At 39.2% G+C, this 26,660-nt stretch overlaps 1 protein-coding gene across 1 annotated transcript; it reads left to right on the plus strand.

Moving 5' to 3' along the window:
- Positions 1-1,458: 1,458 nt before the first annotated feature.
- LOC137151900 (suppressor of tumorigenicity 14 protein-like) lies at positions 1,459-25,008 on the plus strand. The gene is made up of 16 exons (XM_067546399.1): positions 1,459-1,539; positions 1,729-1,897; positions 2,543-2,667; positions 3,652-3,719; positions 4,909-5,105; positions 5,204-5,242; positions 7,340-7,556; positions 11,103-11,245; positions 13,970-14,067; positions 14,658-14,770; positions 15,742-15,875; positions 18,176-18,280; positions 18,611-18,718; positions 22,163-22,282; positions 22,980-23,163; positions 24,699-25,008. The coding sequence occupies exons 1-16, from the start codon at positions 1,459-1,461 to the stop codon at positions 25,006-25,008; spliced, it is 2,211 nt and encodes a 736-aa protein (XP_067402500.1).
- Positions 25,009-26,660: the final 1,652 nt, after the last annotated feature.

The following is a 26,660-nucleotide window of genomic DNA, read 5'->3' on the forward strand; positions in this document are numbered from 1 at the left end:
GAGGTGGTCTAGATTGGATATTAAGAAAAAGTTTTTCACTAGGAGGGTGGTGAAGCACTGGAATGGGTACCTAGGGGGGTGGTGGAATCTCCATCTTTAGGGGGTTTTAAGCTGCTGCTTCACAAAGCCCTGTCTGGGATGATTTAGCTGAGGTTGGTCCTGCTTTGATCAGGGGGTTGGACTAGATGACTTCCTGAGGTCTCTTCCAGTTCAAACTCGTAGAATATTAGAATGGCTGGAACAAAGGGTTAGAATTCAAACTACTCCACTTTCTATTCCAGCTCCCTATGTTTCCTTGAGGAAATCACTGTGCTTCCCTTCCTCAGTTTCCCCAAATTGAGTATAAAAAGCAGTTTGCACATACACTGTTTTTATGCAAGTATCTTATAGAACCTTAGTAGGGTAGTTAAGTATTGTTTTGCATATCACCGCTATGTGCATGATCCTGTAGAAGACCATACTTGTATTGTGAATTTTGGATTAGTAATGACTACAGCAAATTCGGTACTGTAAACTAGATACAAAATTTCTCATGCCTTTTTAGTCATATCTGGTTTTTTTTAGGAAGTAACACTATAAAAAAAATAAAATTTAAGAGGTTTTCTTCACCAGTGATTTTCTTCTATCTTAAGTCAGACAAATACCAGTCGATCAGCAAGCCATATATAAAATGGGAGTACATGGAAAGGGGGGAGGAGGACTTGAAAGAGAAATGTGTGTGGTTCTTTTTTTGCACTCCTGAGTCATAAGAAGGCCAAGACTGTTTTTAAACAAATTCCTTCTGCGTTCTTGATCACTTTTTGTGTTTATTTTTTTCCCTGATTTGATTTTCGTACCAGGACCTTTAATATTTTAAACACCCTAAGTTTTCTTTGTTGACATGCAGAATTTCACTTCAGTTGTTGGGTTGCCCATTTAAAACAATTTACTCCAAAAAAGTAAACTTGAACACTAACAAAAGTATTGTTAATACTTTCTGCTCTGTGACATAGGCATAACAATATCATTTTTAGAATTGTAGAAGTCAGTTTTCCTCAGATATTGTGCATCTCAGATTCCTGTGAATATCTCCATGCTTTCTTTCAGGTGTTCAATAGAAGCTACTGCGTTTAGATCAGCTTGGATTTAGAGTAACTTGTTTTTCATAATTTATTGCACACACAGTGTTTTGGAAAAGTAACTGAAAGTTTCTCTTGCTCATGTATATCTAAGGGGGATGAATAACTGATCTTTCATTCCTTTTGAGGAATCTATAATTAAGCCTGTGTGGAAAACAAAGAGTTACAGTGGTGGTGACTCTTTTCCTTCCCACCTACCTTGAATGCAGACTGGCTCTCTCTCTAAGCAGTATGCCAAAGGAGAAATGAGAGAGGCAGTAGGAAAAAGTGCACCTCATTCAAGTTCCTTTCAGGATTTTGATATTTACAATTGGCAGAAGTGAGTCTTCGAAGCATAATGATGCAGTTTTTCCCCTCCAAACGGATCTCTGTGGTATACAGCATACCAGTTCCCAATGATCCCGAGAATGGGTCTGGCCAGGTGAGAGATTGTAACTAAGCTTTATTGCACAGTAAACATGTTTTACTATTCAGTAATGTAGTTGACTCTGTTCACAGTTAGAAAATAGCTCATCACTGAAGCAACAGTTTAGTACTAAATTGGGCAAGGGAAACGGCACCTGCTTTGTTGTCTCTGTTGTTGATACTTTTTCACTTGTTTTTCTTTAAGAGTCCGACTCTTCACAGTATCTGGTCTTCTCAAGAGGAAATCTCAAGTCTGAAGCATTCTTCCTTCAAGCAGATGAATTTGCATTTCTGGAGAAGATGGCTTCTAGGAATGTTACCTCTGATTTCCTTAGCAGTCACTGTTCTTGTTTTAATCCTGTACTATTCATTATGTAAGTGCCACTCCTCAGTAACACTGTTTATTTTTCAATACCCATTTAAGCGTTGAATCCATTTTGTATTTGGACAGGTACAAACTAAAAAGTAAGCTGATCACCTTAATGTTCATTCAAAGGCAGTAAAAAGTACAATAACTATGTGCTGATAAACAGTGGTTAGAGAATAATGAAAATGTGGATTGCACTTGGACACTCTTGGCAGAGTCTATGATCACTAGGGCTGCAATTAAGGGAGTTACTTGCCACATCATTCATTCATGTTTTCAATGGGATTTGAGCACCTAAATCCTATAAAAACTCCCCCTTTTAAAATCTCAGCCTAAAATCATAAAAGGTCTATCCTCATGAGCCAGGAATGTTGGAAATTTAGACGTTTAGCAAATTGAATGTATATGTACAAATCCATCAGTGCCAACACTTGTGCTCTACTCTGCTACAAATACAGTATTATTCTCTACCGAATATTATCCTCGGCCATTGAATAGCAGTAGACTGATTCATCAACCTGCCCTATTTTCGTGTACTTACCTTGAGTAACACCAAGGGAAAATCAGTTATTTCACAAACATTTGGATTTTGAATGTTTGGAGCAACGGTAGCCTATTAACCTTGTTAATGCATGGATCCTGTTTCTTTTAGCTCCGGCATTCTCCTTTATCTATATTGGTGGAAGTTTAGAAATACCTAATTTGACCTATACAAGTGATCTCACCGATCCAAAGTCACAGAAATTTATATTGCAAGCAGAAGCAATCCAGAATTATGTAAGTTCTCACATGTGACATCATGAATAACTCAAAAACATTTTATCACTTGTTTAGTTGAAATCCTTTCTTTAAAATTCAAAGCTGTAGTAGAAAGCTGAGTCATGGGTATTTGTTCTTTTCTTTCAAAGTAATAAAATCTAGGGATTAATCTGGGAGAGAGTCAAGTTACAAAGTTTAAGACAAGTGATCTGTATAAGACAGGGCAAGTGGATGGGAGATAATTAAACCTGTTACACTGCTGTAGCACATTGGGAATGTACCTAGCCAAGTGCAGCCATGTTGTCTTACACTAAATAGTAATATTTGTTACTTTAAGAAAACAATTTTAGCTTTTGTAAAAGAACTATAAGTGAACTGATTTCTTGTTCAGCGAAGATACCCTGTACTGATTTGTTGCTGCTTGGGTCTGTGTTTTTGAATTACAGTTTTTGGTTCTCCTCTCTTCACCAGCACAACAATGCTTGCTTTCTTGCACTTCTCATACAAGTTTGTATTTGTGAGATCAATACAGTTTCCTGAGTCCATGCTAACAGAAGTCTTTAAGCACAAAGCCACCCTCTGTTAGCCTGTATTTCCCAACAGAGTTAATCTTGTGTCTCAAAACTGCTTTGTGCATGGCCGACATGAGTTGTCCGTGACTGGATTATAAACCAGAAAATGTCATGAAGTTTAAATAATTAAAAAAAACATAATATAGTTTTGAAATTTTTTATATTTCCTTATACAAACTTATTTTTTCTTGACTAAAGAGGAGTTCATTTCTACTTTGTTCAAACTGAAATGAAAGTTAAAATGTATACGTTGCTTACCATTCTTACCAAACTAGAAACTCTTTATACTTTTGTAGTTGCTTGAAAATGCAATTTACTGGTGACGTGTTTATGGCGTGTTGCTTCAAAAAGTTTATATGATTAGCTGACAACCAAATTTAACAAATTTCTTTTGTTCTTATATTTAGCTTTCTAATTATTTAACTGTCAGTTTGCAGAACTATATGAGTCTTCTACATTAGGGAAATATTACTTGAAATCTGTTGTTGCTGCATTTAGGTAAGTCCTTTTCTAGATGTACTCAATGACTAAATGAAGTGCGTGTGTGTGTGTGTGGTTTTCAGTGACTGTCCTGGAACGGATATGTAGAATTTTATAATACAGGAAATAAAGGCAAGTACAGTAGCATAATTGAAACCAAGGGTTAAATGCTATTTGATAAATACTTCAGGTTTTTGCTTTAAATACTTGTTTGTTGGTGAGGAAAACAATTAGACAAAATCCAAGTGGGTTGATTGTGGCTTGGTTTCATGCTGGTCGAAGGGATTGCTTTCAAGTCTGTCAACCTACTTCAGCTCTTAAAAGCGGTCTTCAACAGGCATTTTTCTTTCTCTTCCACTATTTTGAATAACCTGTTTATGTAAGATGACTACAACTGCAACACCTTTTCTGACAACCTAAGACAAAATATACAAAATATATACTGTATATAAGCACCTGCCAGAAAAGCCAGCGCATAGAGGAGAGTCGACCTACAGTCATGCTCACCTGTGAAACCTCTTGAAAGCCTGAGCGCTTGGCCATTTTGGTATGGAGTCTAAGGATCAAGAGGCATGATGGTCTGCCTTTTTTATGCATACAAATCAGTTGACCAAGCCATGGCTTCTTCCTGTACATACCCATGCAGACTGTTTTTCCTCTTCATGGGAATAATTTGAACAAGGGATTCTGTGGTTCTCTGGCTGGCCAGAATATGGGTATACATTTGTAGTGGCCTTTTTCAAAAGGAAAATGCAACTTGACTTCATAGAATGATAGGATTTTGCCATTGACTTCAATGGGAGCAAATAGAAGACAACTCGAAGAGCTTTTGAAAAAGCCACCACATATGTGGTCCTTAAGGAGAATTGCTCTAGAGTTTTAATACGTTATGGTAAATAAAAGAAAAAAAGTGATAGAATTCTATAGAACAGTTTTAAAGGAATTTTCCTCAGGGGAATTGCTTTTCAGTGTCTCTCTGTAACCATTTTAGTGATGGATCTGCCTATAACCAACTTCTGTCTGCCTAGTCTATGGGAAAAGAGTAACTTGGGAAGAAGAGGGCTCTGTACCACTATATTCAGCAACAGCCAAACTGCTGTGCAGAAAGTTAATATTGATGTATTCTAGCTCAGACTATAGAACTAATCAAAATCGAACTGAAAATGACATCTGAAACCCATTTATAATGTATTGTTTCCCCCAATAGTGAAGGAGAAGATGGTCTCCGAGCTTACTGCTGGAATACATTCTGGGCACCTCAAGAGAGAGTTCACTCTTTCAAAAAACTAACTTCACTGAAACATAAGGAAATAATCAGTAAACGTACATTTCAAACTACTAATTCTTCTACTGAATCCTTTCCTCAGGAAGAGGAGTTTGATCTCTTAACAATGGAGCTTTTTGGTAACAACATAGCTGTCACTTTTTAAAAAAATGTCTAAAAACACCTCCAGGTTCTGTTTGTTCATATAGCTGACAGATATCCCTTTTTTTAATTTAAGTTTCAGATTCTTCAGACTATGATGTGACATTGAAGTCAGGTAATTACTATTCTTAAATACACAACTTGACTATTTGTAAAAGTAAGTTTTCTTTAACAGTAACAATGGCAGCAACATGCTAATAATTATTAATTATATTTATTCTGGTAGTGGCTGAGGCCCAAGTGAGAATTGGATCCCATTGTGTTAAGCGCTGTACCAGAAGAGTTTACACTTTAGATACAGTCTACTCCTGATTATCGAATAGCATGGAAGCCATGGATTGTCTTTGGATGGATGGGAGTTCAGATAATCAAGCATACAGGAGCCATTCAGCAGCAGAGTGGCCTCCCCCACAGTCAGGACTTCTTCCTCCTCTTCCTTCTCCTTGTGGTCCTGGCCAGGGTCTCGGCTCTACCCACTTATTCCTGGAGTAGCTGGGCTGTAGAGGGCTCCCTGCACTGTCACAGGGGCCATACAGCAGCAAGATGGCCTCTTGCACAGCTGGGGATGGCTCCTCCTCACAGTCCTGGCTGGGGGAGGAGAGGTAGGCAGGATGTCTCTGCCCTAATATATGAATCTCTGCTTTATCCAGATCTCTTCCTTGTGCCCCAGCATGAGATACATGCTGCAGAGGACATGTATCTCATGCTGCAGGCCAAGGAGGAGATTCAGGTAATGGTGAGGTTCATATAACAGGGTTTTGGAGAAGTGGGAACACACTGAAGTAGGCTCAGAGATTGAGTGAGAATTCTTTATAACTGCTGGTCAAAACTTTTCTCACATGTTCCGCTTTTAAAGCCACATTGAGCAACCTGAAAACAAAAGGTCCTAGTGGTCAAAGGCGTTGAGAACCAGCAGCTCCCAGTGACTTGTACTGGGAGCTGGAACTGGAGCTGCTTAGTACCTAAAAATCAAACCACTTGTATATTTAGGCAATACAGACTGAAGAGCTAAACTCCAGAAAACCAGGTTAGAAAATTTTGGCCATTATAATAAGTGATCATTCTGTATGGTATCTTCTATACCAACGGTATCCCCAAGTGCCTCATAGTGTCATCTAGAACATGGTTAATGTTTGTAATAATAGTAGAGGGAAAGAAATGGAAAAGTTATAGGCAAGGGAGGAGGTGTGTTTTCTGCCGAGATTTCAAATGATATAGCAACAGTTGAAGAGACGGCTTGTCAGGCTAATAGAATGTGAAATGAATGGGCAACCAGTATGTGTAAGAAGGCAGGTTGTAGCAGCCTCTGTATATGCTGATTGGTGGCAGGGATAGGGGGTACACAGACTTGCAACATGCAAACACTGTAGATGTGTACGTGTGGACAGGGTTTCTTCTTTTTGGTGAAGTCAAGCTAATGCCATAAACCAACAAAGCCCCAGTAGTAATCTGGAAGTTTGCAGAAGATGAGGAGAGTGCATGCAGAGTGAAATAAAAGGTCTGCGTGAAAAGGGAGCTATGGACACGGATCTGTAACTCAAGGGTCTCTTGTCTCAGAGAAGCACTTCTGTGTCTGGAGATTTGTAGTTTGAAGCTGTTTAGATGGGGGGGGAGTATCTTTTCTGAACCGGTTAACACCATGCTGAAACACAAGCCACAAAGACTGACGGAAATGGCTAAAACAATGGCACGTGTGGTTTCAGCCTTACAGCGAGATCAGTTATATGTTTGGTTTTGAGTGGTGATTTTTGAAGGTCAATTTCACTTTTGTTGCTGTTCTAATTTCTGAGTTTATTTAGAACTGAGACCTAATTGCTTTTAGCATTAGCAAGTGCTTTGCTCTGAATTAACTCTAGCATTGCTCGGTATGCCTTGTGCACTTGTGAAAGATGCTGGATTAACAGAAGTAGAAATTAAGCTTGATATTCACAGACCAGGTACACAGAGTTCCCCATTCCATACCACTGTGCTTCAGCGTTGTCCCAAAGAGGGCCACCTTTAGAAATGAGAATTTATCACAGCATGGTTTCAGTGTGTATATTCAGTCCTTGTCCTCTGTGCTGAGACTGACAAGAATGCCAGCTGTAGTGCTCTTAGTGATGTGTGCAAATGCCCACTAGGTTTTGGACAGAGATTTCCCCCAATTAATTTATTCTTTACTCTTTGTCTACAGTTCTTCAGACACTGATCTAGTTTGTCTTTTGTATAGCAGTATCCTTTGACCTGTATGCAAAGCCAGGTAACAACAGGACTTTAACTTTGATGAATCCCAAGAAATCTTTTTATCAGTGGAGACTGCGTGTTCCTTCTAACTATATTGTGAGACTTGTAGTCCTTACTTTGCATGGGGTCACTCCAGGGAGCTGTGCATCACATCGATTATCTGCATATGATTTCCTTCTTCCTCTTCAGAACAAGATCATTACAAGGTATGATCCTAAAGAAAAGCTACTTTTTAATCATATGTATGCACCACCTATCAGAGCACTCAAAAACACTTTTTTTTTTTTTTTTTAAAGAGGCTTGCATGGCTCAAGGGATTGGTAATGAAACATATAATCTTTAGAAGGCCAGTTCAAAATCCAACCAAAAGTCAGTACCATGTGATATCTTTGGTAACCTACCTGAAATAAGTAGGCAGTCTTGTTGCAGTTCCTATCAAAGAAAGATCTGCCATTATTGGGCACTCATATCCCCTTTGTTTATGCACTCAGCAAGGAAGCCAGGGATTGAATGGGTACAGACGAATTGACTCACCGCTAGAGGTAGTCCCTCTTTCCCTCCAAATCAGCACTGAGGCACACTGGTAGAGGTTGTGAACAACAACAGTGTTTATCTGCTCTGAGAGTAGAGATCACTTTCAAGGGCTGTCAACCCATCATGTTTTACAAGCACTAATTCAACTTTTTCTAAAAGTAATTAAATGTGTTGGCTTGGATTCAATTCATGTTTGTATCGAGAGCCTCATGGTATTGTCAGTGAAAGCTTCACATCAGAGAGGGCATTGTTATTCCAATTACATGCATTCATCCGGTACAAAGTATATTACACTCACCTGTGCATTGATGTTTGCCAACAGGAGTCTCAAAAATAGGAGCTGTGTGCACTGGAAGAATTAAGTGCATACACAGACCATAGATTGCTCTTCTTGGAGACCCTTTCAAGCTCTGGGAATGCTTTTTGCTTGTTTTTGCTGTTTTTATTGGGTACTAATCCGCTGGTACACTTGTTCATTGACTACATGTGTATTTCCATGTATCCCCAAAAATTCTTTAGAAAGCAACTGTTGGCTAACTCTGTCCAATGCTGTGGACAGGTCCAGTGGAATCTGTGGACACATGTCCACTGACCATGGTTGAGAGTAGATACATAACTACCCATAGTACTTGATTATGTGCTCTATCCAGAGTTCCCTTTTACTTTGATACCTTGCAGTGCTTCCAGGACTTCAACTTGTGTGTGATCCAAAACACCAGAGGGAGGGGAAGATTGAGATGTTTCAGGTGATCATCCCTTTCTGTATACTTGATACCATAGGTCACCTTAGAAACCAATGCAGCCGTACACATGTAGAATGGGGAATAGACTCCCCAGCTTGAACTCTAAAAACCACTCGTTCTTTGACATGAACTAAAGGCCAATTTCCATTAGCTGTCCTTAGTAGTCAGCTTATTCATGCTATTCTCTTTTTGTAGACATCCAGTTCTAGAGAGTGACTCAGCTGAAAAGACAAACAATTCTGAGTACTTCTCATAAAGTACAGTGGTGAACTTTATACAACTACAAATACTTCGCCATGAAAGTTCAAGTGAGGCTGTGACACACACACACACACCATAAAAATGCACACCTCACGTAAATATTGAGGACTTTTTTATATGTCCTCACTATGCAATTTGATGACCCCATCCCAAAAAAGATACAGCACAAATAAAACAGGCTGAAAAGCAGATGACCAAATACTAGATGCATGGAAAGACTTTTATATGAGAGGAAAAATATTTGGACTGTTATTCAACTCTTCTTTGAACCATGAGGTCACCAAGTAGATAGAGGTACATAAAATATTGAAAGGTACAGAGAAGGTCAATTGGGAGCTTCTGTTTACTCTGTATCATAAGACAGGGCAGGGGCTAGCCAATGAAACTTGAGGGGGGGAAAAAAATTTTTATATAAGAAGTAGGACTGTCAAATGATTTTAAAAAATCGCAATTTATCATGAGATTTTTAAAAATTGCTGTGAGTAATTGCAGGTTTTTAATCACACTGTTAATAATAGATACCAATTTAAATCTATTATATATATTTTTGGATGTTTTTCTACATTTTCAAATATATTGATTTCAATTACAAAACAGAATATGGTGTATAGTGTTCACTTTATATTTTTATTAGATATTTGCACTATAAAAAAAGATTTTAAAAAAAATAGTGCAAGCCACAAGTCAAAGCATGAAGCGGCATATGAATGATTAGCATATCTGGCATGTAAATACCTTGCAACATGGGCTAAAACAGTGCCATGCAAATGTCAGTTCTCATTTTCAGGTGACACTGTAAATAAGTGGGCAGCGTTATCTCCCATAAATGTAAACAAATTTGTCTGTCTCTATGATTGGCTGGACATAAAGTAGGACTGAGTGGACTTTTAGCTCTAAAGTTTTACAAATGTAGAATTTTTTTTTTTTACATCACTGCCGTCAAAACAAAACAATGTAGGTTGAACTTTCACAATAAAGAGTGCACTTTATGCACAACTTGTCTGAGGTTAATTGACTACTTATTTTATCTTTTTATAGTGCAAATATTTGTAATGAATAATATATAGTGAGCACTGTGTTCTGTGTTGCAGCTGAAATCAATATATTTGAAAATGTAGAAAAACATCCAAAATATTTATAATAAATTTAAATTAGTATTCTAGTGTTTAAGATTAAACCCAATTAAAGCTGCGATTAATTGCGACTATTTTTAATCTAGTTAATTTGTTTTGTGTTAATCACTTGAGTTCACTGCGATTAGTTACCAGCCCTAATAATGAGTAACTTTTGGAACTCAAAGGGACAAGATAACATGGAATTAAAGAGCTTACCATGGTGCGTACAGTGGAAATTTTCTATTACCGTATTAGGTAAGCTCTCACTGTAATTATGCTGTAATTGCTATACTTACAATAGGGAATACCACTAGAATCAGTAAAAACAACAAGAGTCCGGTAGCACTTTAAAGACTAACACATTTAATTTCTGAAGGCATAAGCTCTCATGGGCTGCAACCCACTTCGTCAGAATCAGTGGTAACTTGCCTACCAATAAATAGGTAAAAGAAAACTTAAACTATATTGTGGGTTTAAAAGTAGTGCACACATTCATATAGAGAAGACTATCCACAATTATGGAAGATGGCATAAATTATAAGGGATAATAACCTGGAGCACGAGATCTTATCAGCCAGCCATTTATGACTTGGAGTTAAGAAGAAATTTCCCTCATGGTCCATTGGGTGGCTTCTTCCATCTTGTTGAAAAGCCGCTGGTACTGGTCATTCTGAGACATAGGGACTGTCATTTATTTGTTTGTACAGCCCCTAACACAATGGAGTCCCAGCCTAGTTGGCTTCTAGGTACTATCACTATGTACATGTTTAACTGGTCTGATTTGATATTGCAAATCTGATGCTTTTGTAAAACTGCAAATCTCTCTGTGCCTATTAGCAGCATTCTTTTGGCAGTCAGACTGGCTGTTTTAAAACTACCCCAGACCTTCAATTTGAGTAACTGAAATCTTAGATTGGGAAACTACAGGTCAATGTATTGGACACTCAAATGGCAAACAGTTCTTTGAGGGGATAAAAGAAAAGCAAGTGTCCAGGGGCGTTATGTCAAAGTTCAGCTGAACATATTGGAATAATTGCAGTCTAATTTCAGAGAAAGACAAGTAATACATGTTCTCTAATTCAGTTCGTGTATATTTCAGGTGGTGTGGTGTTTCAGGGGCCTGGAATTCCCCTGCCATATGGTTAACTTCATCGAGTAATGTTATGCTGGTCACCTTCTCACTGGACAGAAGAAAAGAGAGTAACATGCTAAAAGCATACTTCCAAGCTGTTCCTAAAGTTGGTATGTATTCAAATCAATTATGTATCTGACATACTTTTAGCCACTGTTTATTTAGGGCATGACTTCTTGGATGTTATTGATTCCGGAAAAAAGAAATTCCCGTTCTGATTTCCCTGAAGATGATTTCAGGTAGCTGGGCAGCAGATGGGGATTGAGATCCTTCTGTTTGATAGAATTAATCTTCCTCTGTGTCACTAGACCATCTCATCCAACGGTTGCATTTGTCCTTGGCTCTAACTCACTACATTTCCTGTCTGCTCTTCACGTATGCTACTCCCAAAAGAGCACAGTTGGAATTCTTAGTAAGAGGCCCAAGGCTGCTCTACAATCTTGCCCATTTTAGAACTCCCGCCAGCTCCAATATGAGGCACATGGATAGAGTGTGGTTAGGGTAAGTTTGCAGTTCTGTTTGGTTACAATGGAATACTTTGAGTTGCTATGGTTTGACTGACTTGCATTTTGCTGCAGACATTTCAGAAGAGAAATTAATTGTTTCTGACCACTTGCTTGCCATTATTGAATCTTTTCCCCTTCTTCTGATAAATAAGCGATCATAAATATTAATGGACAATTCATGTCCAGTGCATTTTATCCCTATGGAATAAATTGTAGGGAAACAAAATTTTCAAGGGTGACAGGTAATTTTGAGTACATCCTTTATTGCATGCCCAACTTAACACCCTCGGTGGCCTTATGTTAAGTAAATGCTCAGCCGCACCTGCCTTTTGAAAATCAGGCCCCTTAAAGATTGCCCAAGTTGGGCACCTAAAATTACTAGACACTCAAATTTTGCTATGGAAATTAATGCAAATTTAAATATTATAGATATGCAATTACTCTTGCATTCTGATTTCTTAATTCACACACTGCTTTATTGCCTCAAGAAAATAGTCAGTAGGAGCTGGGAGGCAGGGACTGGATGATTACAAGGATAGTTAGTAGGAAGTGGAGCTTCTTAGCCCTGGTCTACGCTTACCTGGAGATTCGGCAGCAGTCGACGGGAGTTGCACAAACTAAGCAGAGTAGCTTGCGTAACTCATGTCGACTGCTGTGCTTCCCTTCTGCGCGCTGTCTACACTGCGCTGTGCCGACAGGAACAGCGTTCCCGTCGACGCAGCGCTACGCTACTTGAGGGGGTGGTTTACCAGCGTCGACTTCCTGATCGATTGAGCGGTCATTGTAGACCCGCTCAATTGATCCAGAAAGATCGATCTGGCGGCAGTGAATTTGCCACCGTCAGTATAGACATGGCCTTAGTCACCAGCTCAAATGCAGCACATGTCTTAAAGATACACCAACTGTTTTGGCTCACATGTTATTTATTGAAGATCTCAGTCCAGTTTTTAATGGTTCAATGTTAACATCATAAAAGTGCCATCTTCACTCTGTGGCAAACTCCTCAGAGAGTTCAATAACCACTCGGAGAGGTGGTTTCTGCTGTTCAATGTTGAGGTGTATTCACAAGTACGGGAATACCTCCTTATAGGCCACTGTGCTTCCAACTAGTGCATTGGGGGATTCAAATGCATATCCTCTTTTTGTGCGGAATGTTTGATTCTTCATCCCCCAATGTTGTTGCAAATGCAAGTATTCGGTCAAAGAGCTTCTTTTTTATTTGAATAACGTGGTTTGCTGATGGGTGGTTTGGTCTTTCCTTGTTACTCCTATACAGTGGGGTGGGGGAAATCAGATAGAGGAAGAAAACATGTGAATGTAGTCTGCTATATTAATAGTGAAAATTTTCATAAGATTTTTCTCCATTACTATTAAAATATTTCTTCTGTTTAATTTGTCAAATATACTGTATTATCTTCACCAAGTAAATCCATGGGCAACCTTCCTGATGAAATGAGCAAAGCATGTCTTGGGATATAACTGGAGAAATATTCTTTTTGGAACGAAGGATGATGCAGTAGCAATATTTGCTATGCAAAAGTATTCAACCATCTTGGCACTTAAATGAAGCCAGGGGACTGAGTGTACTTTCACTTAAACCAATTTGACACTAGGGTCAAAGTCATTGAATTAAGTGGCATTTTTCCAGACTTATACTTGTGTTACTAAGTGAGGAATTTTGCCTTAGGTGTCTTATCTTAATAATACATTAGTATAATCTCTCATTTGTGTTGCACCTTTGGTTCTAAGGGCCACCCAAAGCACGTAAGTCTACTGTGCTGACTTCTTTTCAGCACCTGTGTATCCCCTACATAGCAGGAGAAGGGAGGGGATAAGGCAGTGTGGTAGATATGAGAGGGAGAAAATGTTCCCTTCATCTGCCACTGAAAGACTTCTGCTTCTAGAGTAAACCCATACACAAAAGTTGAAGACACAAGACTGTTGTATCCAATATGAAACTACAAAATGAATGTTCGGCAAGTACTTGGTAATAGGAAGCAAAGCATATTTGGTTCCTCTTATCATGGATATCTAATATACCCTTAGTTAGCTAATACTGGAGGGCAGCACTTTGATTCATCTACCACTCTCATTTGAAAGTTAATTGTTGTAATTATGTCTAGAAATATGAGATGTGATAGGAAATCCCAGAATGATGACAATGTAGGGTAGTGTTCGCTGGGAATATAGAAAGAATTGAGATAGCAAGTGTCCTGGCCCATTCTCCTATTTCTAGTCTGTACCTAGAGAAGGAACAGAGAGTGAATTAAATCCTCCTCTTGGGTGTCCTTTATGTAATCATGATTTATTGGTATTTTTCACTTTCAGTCTGTGGTGGGCGTTATATCTCTTGGAATGGGACAGTGAGCTCCCCTTATTATCCAAGCTATTATCCACCCAACATCGACTGCAGCTGGACAATCAGAGTAAGTCAGTGCCACTCTTGCAACAAGTAGTGATTTCATTTTATACATCAGAAGTAAAAATGAGAGGACATGCCTTCCATTGAGGGTGAAACAGGGAATAATGCCGAGAACCCTGCTACCAACCATTGTGTATAAATATGGCGACTATTTGCATGTTTTCATCTGTGCTGCAGACTAGGCTTTAGGTACCTCTGCAAGTGGCCTGGGGATGACAAATTAGCTTGTGGTAGATACAAAATACTGGACTAGAAGGCCTATTAATCTATGCACCAATACTATTAACTGGAAGGATTTAGGAGGAGAATTTCAAAGACACAAATGGCAGTTGTGCTTCCAGCTCTGTGACACTCAAAAGGAGTTGGGTGCCTACATGCAATTTGTAGCTTAGAAAATCTCCTTTTTATTATGTACCTTTCTTTGCTGGAAGGTGGATGGTGGTATTTCGTTTACCATAATCTGATGATGGGAATGTGATTAATGAATGCTGTCCACTTCATTTTGAGATAATAGAACAGAATGTAGCATATTTAAACTCTTTTTGGCTTTATGTTTTTGTTTTTGTTTGTTTTTCTTTAACACTTTGATTGTAGGCACCCTTGCCTGGGTATAAATTGTCGCTAAAAATCCTTGTAATACAAATTCAGGAGAAGTCTCCAGGGTCCAGTAAATGTGATAAGGACTGGTTAGAAATTGATGGAGTTAGGTGAGTTAAAACACCAACCATTATTTGGTTTGACATTGACATTAATTAGTGATTTTTGGAGAGGACACAACTTGTCATTCTGTACTACAATCTTGGATTTCTCCAACTACTTCCAGTGCAGAAACATACAACTTTGCAGACATTGTGACATCTTTATTCAGGCTTTCTATGGACGTATTTTTCTTAATTAAAGCTAAGTAACAAACAGGTCAAATAGTTGTCACCAATGGTAATAAAAGCCTCACGCTTATTTCACATCAATAAAAGATTTAATATATAAATTTCATTACAAATGTTGGTGGTCCAAGAGATCTAGTGCAGGATCTTACATAATTTTACTGGAGGTGTGAATTCCTAGCTACCATCTTGAACTAGCTGCTTTTCTATAGAGAGTGAGCCCCTTTGCCATCTTAAAGCTTCATTTTCTGTTTCCAGTGCCTCTTTAATGATTGCCCTTTGCCTCGGTTATTGAAAACAAAATTTGAAGTGTTTCAGAAGTGGCCAGTCATTCATCCTTTAGCAGGAGAAAATTCAAGGTGGCAACTGCAAGATGTTGGATTGTGAGGATCCACATCTAGGAAGTGAACCTGCTGGGTTTGCGAAGCTGAATTGAAAACCTTTAAACAAATGTATAGGATGCGGGTCCAATATTGACTTTCCTGCTATATTTTAGGACTTTAGGCTTACAGTCCCAATGAGAACCAGGAAATTCATTACATGAAAGAGTATGGAAAAAAATAAGTTAAACACACTGTATTTGAAATCTCCAGAAGAAAAGTTTAGGAAGCACATTTTTAATGTAAAGTTTTTATCCGACTCATATCACCATCTTTAAATATTAGTCGTTTTCTACATGGAATAATAGTGAGAGTAGCTGGGTTGGCAAGATGCAGTAAAGTAACACTACAAAAAGTGTTCAGATTTGGTGAAGGTGGATTGTAGTTGTAATTCTTTTGTTTTATGCTTGTCAGATATTGTAAAGCTATTGCAGAAAGCAACAGAAACAAGGAATATGGCTATTCAGTTGCGATCAATTTCCATTCAGATGAACTGGTCACGCACAGAGGGTTTTATATTGAATATAAAGCTTTCAGTCACACAGACCGTAAGTGGATACAGGTGCACTTCAATTTTAAAGGGATTCATGTTACAGCTTTGGGGGAAACCTTCCTTCATAGACCTATGTTCCACTCTCTAACTCATAGTAACCTAAAAGTTCTTTGTTATATTGGATTTTAAAATATTGAATTTTCAATTGAGTAAAATCTCTTTAGAAAATAAGACATAAGTAATTCTCTTAAATGCTAATGCTTAACAGTTTCCAGTTTTCTGAAGAACTTCTGTGAGGCAGGGCAGAAGAAATCAGACCTTCAAAAATTGGCTAAATCCAATTTCTTGAAGGCATACAAGATTTTCAAGGTATCCAATCCACAACATATGCTCGTGACAAGCTCTGTACTGCGGACACTACTGCTTGAAAAGCAACTTAAAGTTGTGGCCAAGGCTACGTGGGGACCTCATAAGCAGAGACGGCACAGACAACTTACTGAATCAGCATAATGCTACGTTTCCCCGGTCATGCTAGTTTCCTCACCCGGCATTTCCCAGTGAGATGGTTCTGGTCTCCACAATGGAGCAAGGGTTCAATGAAAGAAGTGTGGCTATATTGTATTACTTGAAACTCCTCTCCCTTATGTTCAACCTGATGTCTGATTCTCTGTGCCTCAGGGCCCGCAGCCTGGGTTTGTCAATAAAGCTGGTGGAAGTTGACAGTGAATTCAGTTCAATGGGCACAGAAAAAGCTTTCCTTGGTTCCTCAATATATGGTGTAAGAAATCATCCTGTACTAACCTCCAAGAATACGATCTATTCTAAATTTACCAACCACCTTCTCCCGCTCAGTGTGTGGGTTGCTGAAATTCCCTGTGACCTGTGCACTTTCCTTTTCACAGGCTTCTCTTTATCTGCAAAACAATTACTAATTTTGAGGATGTACTGGTCATTAGGAGATAAATACTGTGCATGAAATATCATCTCCATGTCCTCAGCTCACTTTACCAGGGACAATCATTTCTTTTTTTCACATTCTTGGGACTTCTATAGCAAAACCCCTAGTTTTCTGCCTCCCCTCAGGAAACAATGGGCAAAGCCAACAGCCAATCTATTTGCAGGATTTTGGGACCTGAAGGGATGACTTTTCATGACTGCCAGTGTGATTCTTGCTTCCAAAGAGCAGCAGTCAGCAAAGTGAGCTATGGCTGCTAAATCTGTCATCCTGAACACAGAACAGTTCAGAAACAGGGCCTGAAAATGCCTTTTCTTGGGGGAGGAGGGCAATCCCCATCTTCTGTTTCCAGCACCAGGTCTCTGCATTCTAATCACACTGAGCTCTCTTTGTTCCGACCATCAAGCTAATGCAGCCTGAGATGGGGTCTTGTGGCTTACTGTGCAGAGCTAGCCAGGTGAGACGCCTGTGGATCAGCTGTGTGTGGCAGCTACATAGATTCCCAGCTGGCTGAGTGTGCCATCAGAAGCATCTGCTTATGCAGCCTTTGGATTCAGGATTCTGAGAACTGTTTTCTCCCAAGGGTGTCCTGTTCCTGGTAATAGTAAAATAGAAAAAGGGAAAGGGTTTTACTGTCTTTTCTGTTTGCTCCTGCATCCCTAGTCTAGAGCAGTCAGTCCCAGCTAGTTTCCTTTCTGTCCTTCCTTGGATGTATGCTTAAATGTTGCCCTACCCCTAGGTCAGTTAAGAACTGGGAGATGGACTAGGTTAAATGCATTTATTTTAAAATAAAATGAATCAAATTGTGGAATGAACAGGAGTTGTTCTTCAACCTGATTGGTTGCTGATCCTGCCTGTCTGGTCTAGAGGTGAGGGGAAAAGAGTTTCTGCTGACTTGGCCCAGGCACAGAGAGCAAATTTTCAGGTAAACTGTATTAAAACTTGTCCCTAAGAATCTAGAGGTAGGCACACTCCATTTGTTATGCAAGGGCACTACTGTTAGTAGCAAAGCTTTCTAGTAATGATAACCTACAGGTCTCAGCGTTCGTGCCTATGTCCAGTTGGAGATTCTTGGCATATTTAAATCATTAAACATCTGCATAATTAGTGCTTACAGCAAATAAATCTGTGTGGACTCCACCCTTTCAATGGCAGTAATAAGAAGGTTAATACTGATTTAAATTCTCCAGGCATTAATTTAAATTCGCTTAAATCAGAATACCTGTTAAAATCACTGATTCTTTTTTTTTTTTTTTTTTTTTTTTTTTTAAAGGAAGATGGCATTTGCCTTAGTTTAGCACTTAGTTGAATTTTGTAGAACAAAAATAAATGTGGTATGCCCTTGATGCATATTTGGTCCATGACACCATTTTCATTACTTCTATCTTTTCTTATTCTAGCTTGTCCTAGACAATTTAAATGTACAGACAGAACATGTGTTCCTTTAAACAATCAGTGTGATGGATGGAAAGACTGCTCAGATGGCAGTGATGAATTAGACTGTGGTAAGTTTAATTTCTATTTTTAAAAACAATTCTCCAGCAAGGCACTTGGGAGCACTTTTTTAAGAAGTGCGGTCAGAGGGAATAATACTTGAAATAATACCTACACCCACCAAAAATAAAATACATATTGTATAAGACTCAGCCCTTCCAGGTAATCGTCAATAATGTATTACATGTTTATTCCAGAGCTTCCTGTAAAAGGACTATAACCATGAAAAGGATATTCTTAGCCTTCTTCCGAGTGTTGTGTTCTTAAGTATTTTTAGATCCTTGGATGAATGACACTGAGACTGGGAAGTACCAGGATATTTATAGATCTCTTTTCTTCAGGTTGTAGTCCAGAGGAGTCTAACTGTGACGATGGGAAGTGTAAACACCATTCCAAGACATGCAAAGGGGATGACAGTTGCGGAGAGGATAGTGATGAAAATGATTGCCGTAAGCATGATGAAAAACAGTTTGGGAGGAGATGGGGGAGGGGCAGGGGGCAGAAACAGGGATATGTCCATTTTCATTTTCTTAGAACTGTCTAAAGTTTGTGAGCCATCTGGTAAATATATGGACGTTGAGCTATGATGAATAACCTGCAGAGAGAGAGAGAGAGAGAGTGAGTGTGTGTGTGTGTGTGTGTGTGTGTGTGTGTGATGTGAGGATAATTAGAACCTTCATATGCATACATCATGCTATGCTTTTCAAAATACCAGCATGTGTTTACCACACTTCATGCTCTCCATTATTGTAAATAACTGAACCTTGGATTGGCTGTGTGAACTGGATGGTTTTGGATACTGAGGAGGGTGGAGAGGAATGTGCTGAAGGAACAGGAAAAAGTGATGGTATTTATATGTGTGGGAATCGAGGATATTGGAGAATCAAAGGTGTGGGAGATGGAAAAGAGTGATTTTTACCATCCTATCCATTGCTCTGTCAGTGCCGGAATGTTCCTTGCTTTGTACTTAGCAAGAGTGCAGGAGAATTTTTGAGATTCTATAGATAAGACTGAAAACTAAGTCTGTCTTCACTGCAAAAAACAAAATGTTTCTTGCTTGAGTGTTTCCTGTGTCCCAATATCTGTAGGGAAAAAATTAGCATTTGCATGCTCTTTCCGTGCTCAGTACTGCACCTGTGAGCTATAGGGAGGGATGCAGCACTAGATACTAGGGCCTAATCTGGGGATTTCAGTCTTTCACAGAAGGTAGCCACAGCAAGGATGCATGGTCTGTGACTAGAGAAAAAGGACTACCCAGAAGGTAATATCTCAGCGTCCACAGCCCACTTGATAGCCAGAGCTTCCTTCTCAATCATACAACATGTTCTTATCCTGGGGAACAACTTGCTGCTTAAATATATGATTTGGTGCTCTTCGCCTTCAAAGTCTTGGGAGAGCACCACTCCCAGGCTGGCCCCTGGAGAATGAACTCCTGGGAGAAGTCTGCATTAGCAAGCATAGGTGCATGGCTCAGCAATGCCTTCAAAGTACTAAAAAGCTTCGTCTCATCAGTTGTCCCAGCAGACCTTTTTGGTGTCATTGAGTTTTAGTAGATCAGTCAGGGGAGCTGCAATCAATGCAAAGTTGGAGATGAACTGGCAATAATATCCTGCCAGTCTGAGGAAACAATGTATCTGTCTTCTTCTCCAGGGTGTGGGACATAAATTTAACATGTGGACTTTATCTATCACCAGTTTCTCAAGGCCTCCTCCTACTCAATAATCCAGATAAGACACTTTTGTCATGGCCAGCTTACACATGGCAGGATTAGTTGTGAGGCTAACCTCCTGTATGGAAGTCAGTACCACTCTTAGGTGACATAGATGGTTATCCCATAAGTGTCTATGGCTATGATGTTGTCAAGGTAAGCCCTCACATATTGCTGGTGGGGTCCAAGGATTCAATTCATAAGGCTTTTGAAAGTTGCTGCTGCCTGTTGAAGGATGAATGTCATGGTTTTAAAATGAAAATGGCTGAAGGGCGTTGAGAACGTGATCTCTTCCTGGGTGGATGGCGACCAGAGGATCTGCCAATAGCCTTTTGTTAGGTCTACCATGCTGAGGTATCATGCCACACACAACCACTCTAACAGCTCATCCATCTTCGCCTTTGGGTGAGTGTAAGAAACTTTGATGGACTGTACAAAAGTTGATACAAAATCGGACTGTGCTGTCCGCTTTAAGGCCCAGTACTATAGGGCTCCTCCAGTCACTTTTGGACTCCTCAGTGACCCCCCCACACACACCTTCTCAGCATCATGTAGGCTTCCATTCATACTGTCTGACATCCTCTTTGGTAAGGACTGGGGTTTCTCCTTAACCAGTTGTCCTGGTGCTGTCTCCAGATGAGGTTGTATCACACGTGTTTTTTCTGGACTTGTGGAAAATACTGGAGTGAAGACTCTGATTATTTGCACTAATTGAGTCTTCTGATCTGGTAAAGGGCCTCATTTAACAGTATGGGCCCAGGTTCCAGAGAAGCAGCTACCCTGGGTCCTTGCTGAGGGCTCACCAGCTGGAGATTTATCCGAACAACTTTTTGGGTCTTCCGTGGCTTGAGGAAAAATTACATGGTAAACCTTCGTCTCCTTCCTTCTGCTGAGCAGCTTGCTCTCATAATCTACTGGACTCATTTGATTAAGAATCTCAAATGGACCCTGCCAGCAGATCATCGGTTTTGACTCAGAAGAAGGTAACAGTAAGTGAACGTTTTTGTTAGCAGGCAGAGGCCACGCAGTCCCATATCTAGTGACCCATTAACTGCGAGAAAATTCTCAGTCAACTGCACCACATCTGAAAATTGCATGGGGCGATGCTGGAGCACCCATTCCCATACCCATGGCCCCTTGCTAGAAGCATGGGTACAAACTGCTCTGTTAGGTACAACTCTACAACCTGGGCCAGCCTGGAGTGCTCACCAGGGTGAAGCTACCACCAACAATGATATTTTTTTAATCATTGCACCACCACCAGGCATGTGCCCTGAAGGTACGTTTCTGCTCTAAAGTGCTGCTGATGTGTATCTTCACTGATATCCAGGTAACCTAAAATAGTGGCCTTCACCCAGCTGTAGTCTTTAGTGTGTTCTAGGTCAGGTTGCAGCAGCCAACTGTGCCTGTCCAATTACATATGTTGCTAAACTTCCAAAGCTCCAGAGACCATTGAGAGATCAGTGCCACCTTCTCCAAGGTGGTTCAGAGTTCAGGATCATTGTTAGGGCACATCTTCATTCAGGGGGATTGGGCCCTGCGGAACCTCCCTGTGCTGGAGTTGATGGTCTTAACTGTTACAGAAAGTCCCTCTGGAATTGGATACAATCTCCTTCAGCAACTGCTACTGCAGTATTGCCTGGTGCTGTTGCTGGGATGTCCATTGTTGCAAGATTGGCTGTTGGAATGGCTTTTTGCTAGTTGATCTGCTGTCATTGCTCTTCCGCTATCCATAAAAGCAACTGAAGTCATTTGCTCAAATTTGAAACCCCAAAAGCCCTTTTATGGAAACTGTCACATATGTGGAAAACAGGCAGATCAGATGTTGAAAGTATTTGAAATGCTGAATGTATTGGTGATGCATGAAAAGCAATAAAGTGCCTTAAAGCTACCCAGTTTAGAGTTAAAGCAGGGTGGCTTTGTTACAGAACGTAGGTCACTTCATTCCTAAATGAGTAGCCAGGAGGCTAACACACTTGGACTTTTGCACATTAACTTCACATGTTTAGTTGACTTGCCTTACATCTCCCGAGTGTCCCCATGTAGACATGACCTTATAGGTGTATGTTTCAATGCCCTTGTCCAAATTTATAAATGAGTATATTGTATTCACAATTCTAAGTAGCACAGAAAATAACGACCACAAATATGTTACTTTTTTCACATCAGTCTTGTTTTCTTTCAGCCTATAAAAGTTGTTCCCCATATTCATATCAATGCCTGAATGGAAAGTGCCCCACAAAACCAAACCCAGAATGCGATGGAATAAGAGACTGTGGAGATGGATCGGATGAAATAAACTGTGGTGTGTGAAGTTAAATTCATTTGAAATACATTTTAAATGAAAGTTAACTCCTGGGTGAATTACTGCAGCAAACTTAAATACATATTTATATATTTGGCTCAAATTTAGTATATATTTAAAAAGAAAAGGCAGGATTTATAAAACCCAATATGAACAAAAATAATTCCTTGATAGTATTTCTGTGAAAACATTTCCTTTACATCTTTCCTTGCTTGTTATCAACCCAAACACAATAACACTTTGCCAGTTGAGGACCGCTAAGAAGTGATAATTATTAAGTGAAACTGACCTGTCTAGACTCGTTGTCTAAGCTGAGTGAAGTGCAAAAAAATAAAGAAATCACATATGCAGTGAAAAGTAAATTTGATATTAAAACTTCATTTTAAATAAAATCTTGCTTGTAATACAGCTGAGTATTACTTTTAATATAATCAAGTGTCCACTTTGTACCTTTGCTTGGATAGGACACTGGAGTAGGATCAGTAGACATTAGGTTGATTCCTGGCTCTGTCCCTGCCTTGCAGTCACTTCATCTCATTTCCTCATTTGTAACAAAGTGATTTATAAAGTACTTTGAGATCTTCATCTGGAAGAACACCGAGTGTAAGAGCCAAGTATTAATAAACGTAAGTAAAATGGCTCAATGCTTTATATGTATTAAATTCTTAATCCTCCTATTCAATGCCTTCTTTATTAGCTTGTGGAAGAAGCCAGTTAAAAAACACTAGAATTGTTGGAGGTGAAGATGCAAGATCTGGAAAGTGGCCTTGGCAAGCCAGCTTACAGATGGGAATGTACGGCCATATTTGTGGTGCATCTGTTGTTTCAAATAGGTGGCTGTTATCTGCTGCCCATTGTTTTCTGGACTCTGGTTCTATAAGGTAAGTACAGGTTGTAGTATCTAACATACAGTTTAGCAAGGACAGAAGAGGCATTTTAGTTTATGTACCTCTGATGCTGCATAGTGACTTTGAATGCATAGTTCTATGCACATGGTCTAATTGATACGTTGTGTGGATCCAAAGTACATTTCATCCAATAATCAAAAGTATAAAGTATCCAGAGTAATTACACCATCACTGTAACCAGAAAGTAAATCCTGCTGTTGAACCATGAAGTTAATTTGAATGGAGCTTAAAGAAATGTTTCCAAAATTATACTCCTGACTGTTAAGATTAGAGTACCACTCACAGTGGAAAAACATGGGAACTGGCTGATAGATAGTGGCTGGTGGTATTATGAAGATATATCATCTCCTGCAAAGGAGTCAACAAGATTACACATATGCTATATAATTGAGTGATTTGAAAAGTTGAACTTCCTGAACTGTAGCTGGATCCCACGTCCCCATTCTATGTTTAAAATGCCTTCCTCCTATCAAGATAATGAGTACATTGATGGCTATTATACCATGTACATGAAAGCTATTGTCCATGGTTTAAATTGCATGGCTAGGTGAAATACCTGAAGACAAGGAGTCAGAACTCAGAACTCCTGGGTTCTGTTCACAACAAGAGTCATAGTGAGGGATAAAAATGGCAATATTCCACTCAGACTCCATCCACTTTATCTGAACAGCTTTTGGAAGTTCCTGCCAAAATAAGCAGTGAAACAGTTAGTAATGTCGACATTTAGGAACCTTGATTTTTCAGACTTTACACTGTAATTACTGCAATTACATGCAGAAAAAAGGTAGCTATACATCTAACTGGCCACTTGGAAGCACAATTACCCACTTTGCGTACAAAAAACCCCAGACGAAATAGGCATAGATTTTGTCAGGTGTAATTATGAATCACATGCCTTTAAAGTATTAATAGGTTTCAGAATCAACACTTCATTGAGATGGATATGAGCAATTGATGCTCATGTGTTGGAGTTATTATTCCTGTTGGTTTGCTGGTTGGTGCAGCAATGACAATGGTGGTGTAAGTGCTCAACCGGATGAAGCAGAAACTTATTTCTACTTATTTCTTAAGAAAGCTTAAATGATTGGGGTCACCAAATAATTGGAACTGTAGCAATCATTACTGGTTCAATCTGACCTTGCGGCCCAATCCTGCCATTAGCTGTGAGATGCAGGTAAGTCCATTAACGTATCTGTGCCTCAGTTCTTTGCATCAGTCAAATGGAGATTACTCGTCCCTCTTAGTAAAGCCCTCCAACATCCTTGGATGAAAAGTGCAAAGTGTTAGTCCTATTACTCCCAGAAAGCCTCCCTTAAAAAACTATGAACAAAAACATAACCTAATATTCTATTTAAGGTAAAATGAGGTGTATCTATCCTACTGATTTCATGTTGTGCTCTTCCCCTGACTTGGGGTATTTCTCACAAAACATTGTAAAGAACTCTTAAGCAAACAACCTGTTACAATATTTATCTGATGGGCATTTTATAAATATTGTCTGTTTGCAGATACTCTCTGCCTTCTGGTTGGAAAGCGTATATGGGCATAAGGATCATTAACAAAAACAGCAATCATGTAGCTATGAGATCAATCAAAAGGATTATTGTCCATCCACGGTATGACCAGTATATCTCAGACTATGACATTGCCCTGTTGGAAATGGAGACACCAGTATTCTTCAGTGAGCTGGTACAGCCCATTTGTTTACCAAGCAGTCCTAGAGTATTTTTTTATGGAACTGTCTGCTATGTAACTGGCTGGGGAGCCCTAAAAGAAAATAGTATGTTCATTTCCTGGATATGTTTCTTGCAAGTTTGACTCTAGTTTTAAATATGTAAGAGTGAAGTGATTATGCTAAAAAGAAATATAATCAAAGTTTACTTAGCAGATCTTTTAAAAGTTAGAGTATTCCCTCTTTTTTAAAGCAACTTAAACTGTGCCTGAATCAAACCATTGAACATCTGTGTGGTTTCTTACTGCTGATACATAGAAATGGTAGGACCCCTAATTTACCTAAACTATTAGGCATTGAAGACTGTCATAGGCAATTAGAAAGATAATTATTGTGGATTAGCACTTGATTCTCAGATATACAGCTCATTTCATTTCTACAGTACTTGACAAACAATTTTATAGATTGAGAAATAGAAAAGAAGTTGAGACTAGCACAGACCAGGAAGTAGTCTGTGTCTGAGCCAGAATTAGAATTCAAGAGCTTCCAACTCTTTCAATTAATCCCTTAAATTGCATTATGAGCTAAGGCAATGATTGTCAACCTATTTACCATTGTGGGCCACATCCAGTACTACCTATAAGACCCTGAGGATGTCACATGGGCTGCAGCTGTATGCTGATTGGGTCGCAGGTTGAGAATCACTGATCTAAGATAAATTTTGGTCAAATGTAAAACCTATCGGGTATCTTTAGCTTTCGTAATACCTTTCATCTGACCCCAAGACTACTGATTATTTATACCTAAATATAGTTTGAGTAATGGATTTAAAAAAAAAAAAACTTCACAAAGTGTGGATTTAAAAAAAAAATAAATATGATTTATATGAAATTTCAACTTCATTTGAAACTGTGGAATTAAAATATTTGAATGCCTTCTCTCCATAATTTCACTTTAAAAAAAAACAAAACAAAATAACCTCAAGTCCTACAGACCAGGTTAAGCAGTGGTACAAATTGTGGCACAGATGAAGGATATGGGTGGTAAAACAGTTGTAGCTCATCCCGGTTTGGTATTCTGCAGGGCGCCAAATTTAGTGTGTGGTGCAACTTAGCAATCAACTGCTGTCATTAGTCGTTATGACCAGTCAAAGCAGGTTTATTTTTATCCTTATCTTCCTTCCCAATTCCCCCTCTTCTATGAGCAGCAGCAGGAGGGGGTTGCCATATAACAGGCCCTGAATGGGGCCTTTGGGTACAATTTCAATACAAATAATACAGAAATATTAAAAAGCTCAAGTATGGGCTAAGTATGTAATAAAACTGAAAACTTGTTAAATTTTGGCATGGTGTTGCATGTTGTACTGACCATTCCTACAGATCTCCATGCCACTGCTTGCTTCTAGGACTGGCTAAGGACTAAGGAAACGCAAGAAGCCAAAAATCTCCATTTTCCTGCCCTCCTTAGGGATCATGTGAAAGCGGCATTAGTAAAAGACATTCAAAAGCTGTGAAGGAGGACAATTTAAACTAGAGTACATAGTAATCCTTAGGATTGGTAGTTTCTAAACACATTTCTCCCGTCTGTTTTATCTGCTTTTTCTTCAGAACTGTAAAATCTGCATATGTAACACTTATATTGTTCTAGGTTACCTTGCCAAAACCCTGCAAGAAGCTAAAGTGAAAATAATTAACCAAAGCGTCTGCAACAAGCTATACGATGATCTGATTACATCTCGAATGCTGTGTGCTGGGAATCTTAATGGTGGCATTGATGCATGCCAGGTAAAAGTGAGAAC

The sequence above is a fragment of the Emydura macquarii genome, unplaced genomic scaffold, assembly GCF_026122565.2.
Source record: "Emydura macquarii macquarii isolate MOO-44397 ecotype Brisbane River unplaced genomic scaffold, CSIRO-AGI_Emac_v2 contig_1119, whole genome shotgun sequence".
Lineage (NCBI taxonomy): Eukaryota > Metazoa > Chordata > Testudines > Chelidae > Emydura > Emydura macquarii.

Excerpts from the sequence above, each read along its gene's own strand:
- LOC137151900 (XM_067546399.1), top strand. The coding sequence starts at position 1,459 with ATGCAGTTTTTCCCCTCCAAACGGATCTCTGTGGTATACAGCATACCA. Across the intron at positions 14,068-14,657 it reads ACTGCAGCTGGACAATCAGA|GCACCCTTGCCTGGGTATAA; the intron begins GTAAGTCAGTGC and ends CTTTGATTGTAG. Across the intron at positions 23,164-24,698 it reads CTGGACTCTGGTTCTATAAG|ATACTCTCTGCCTTCTGGTT; the intron begins GTAAGTACAGGT and ends GTCTGTTTGCAG.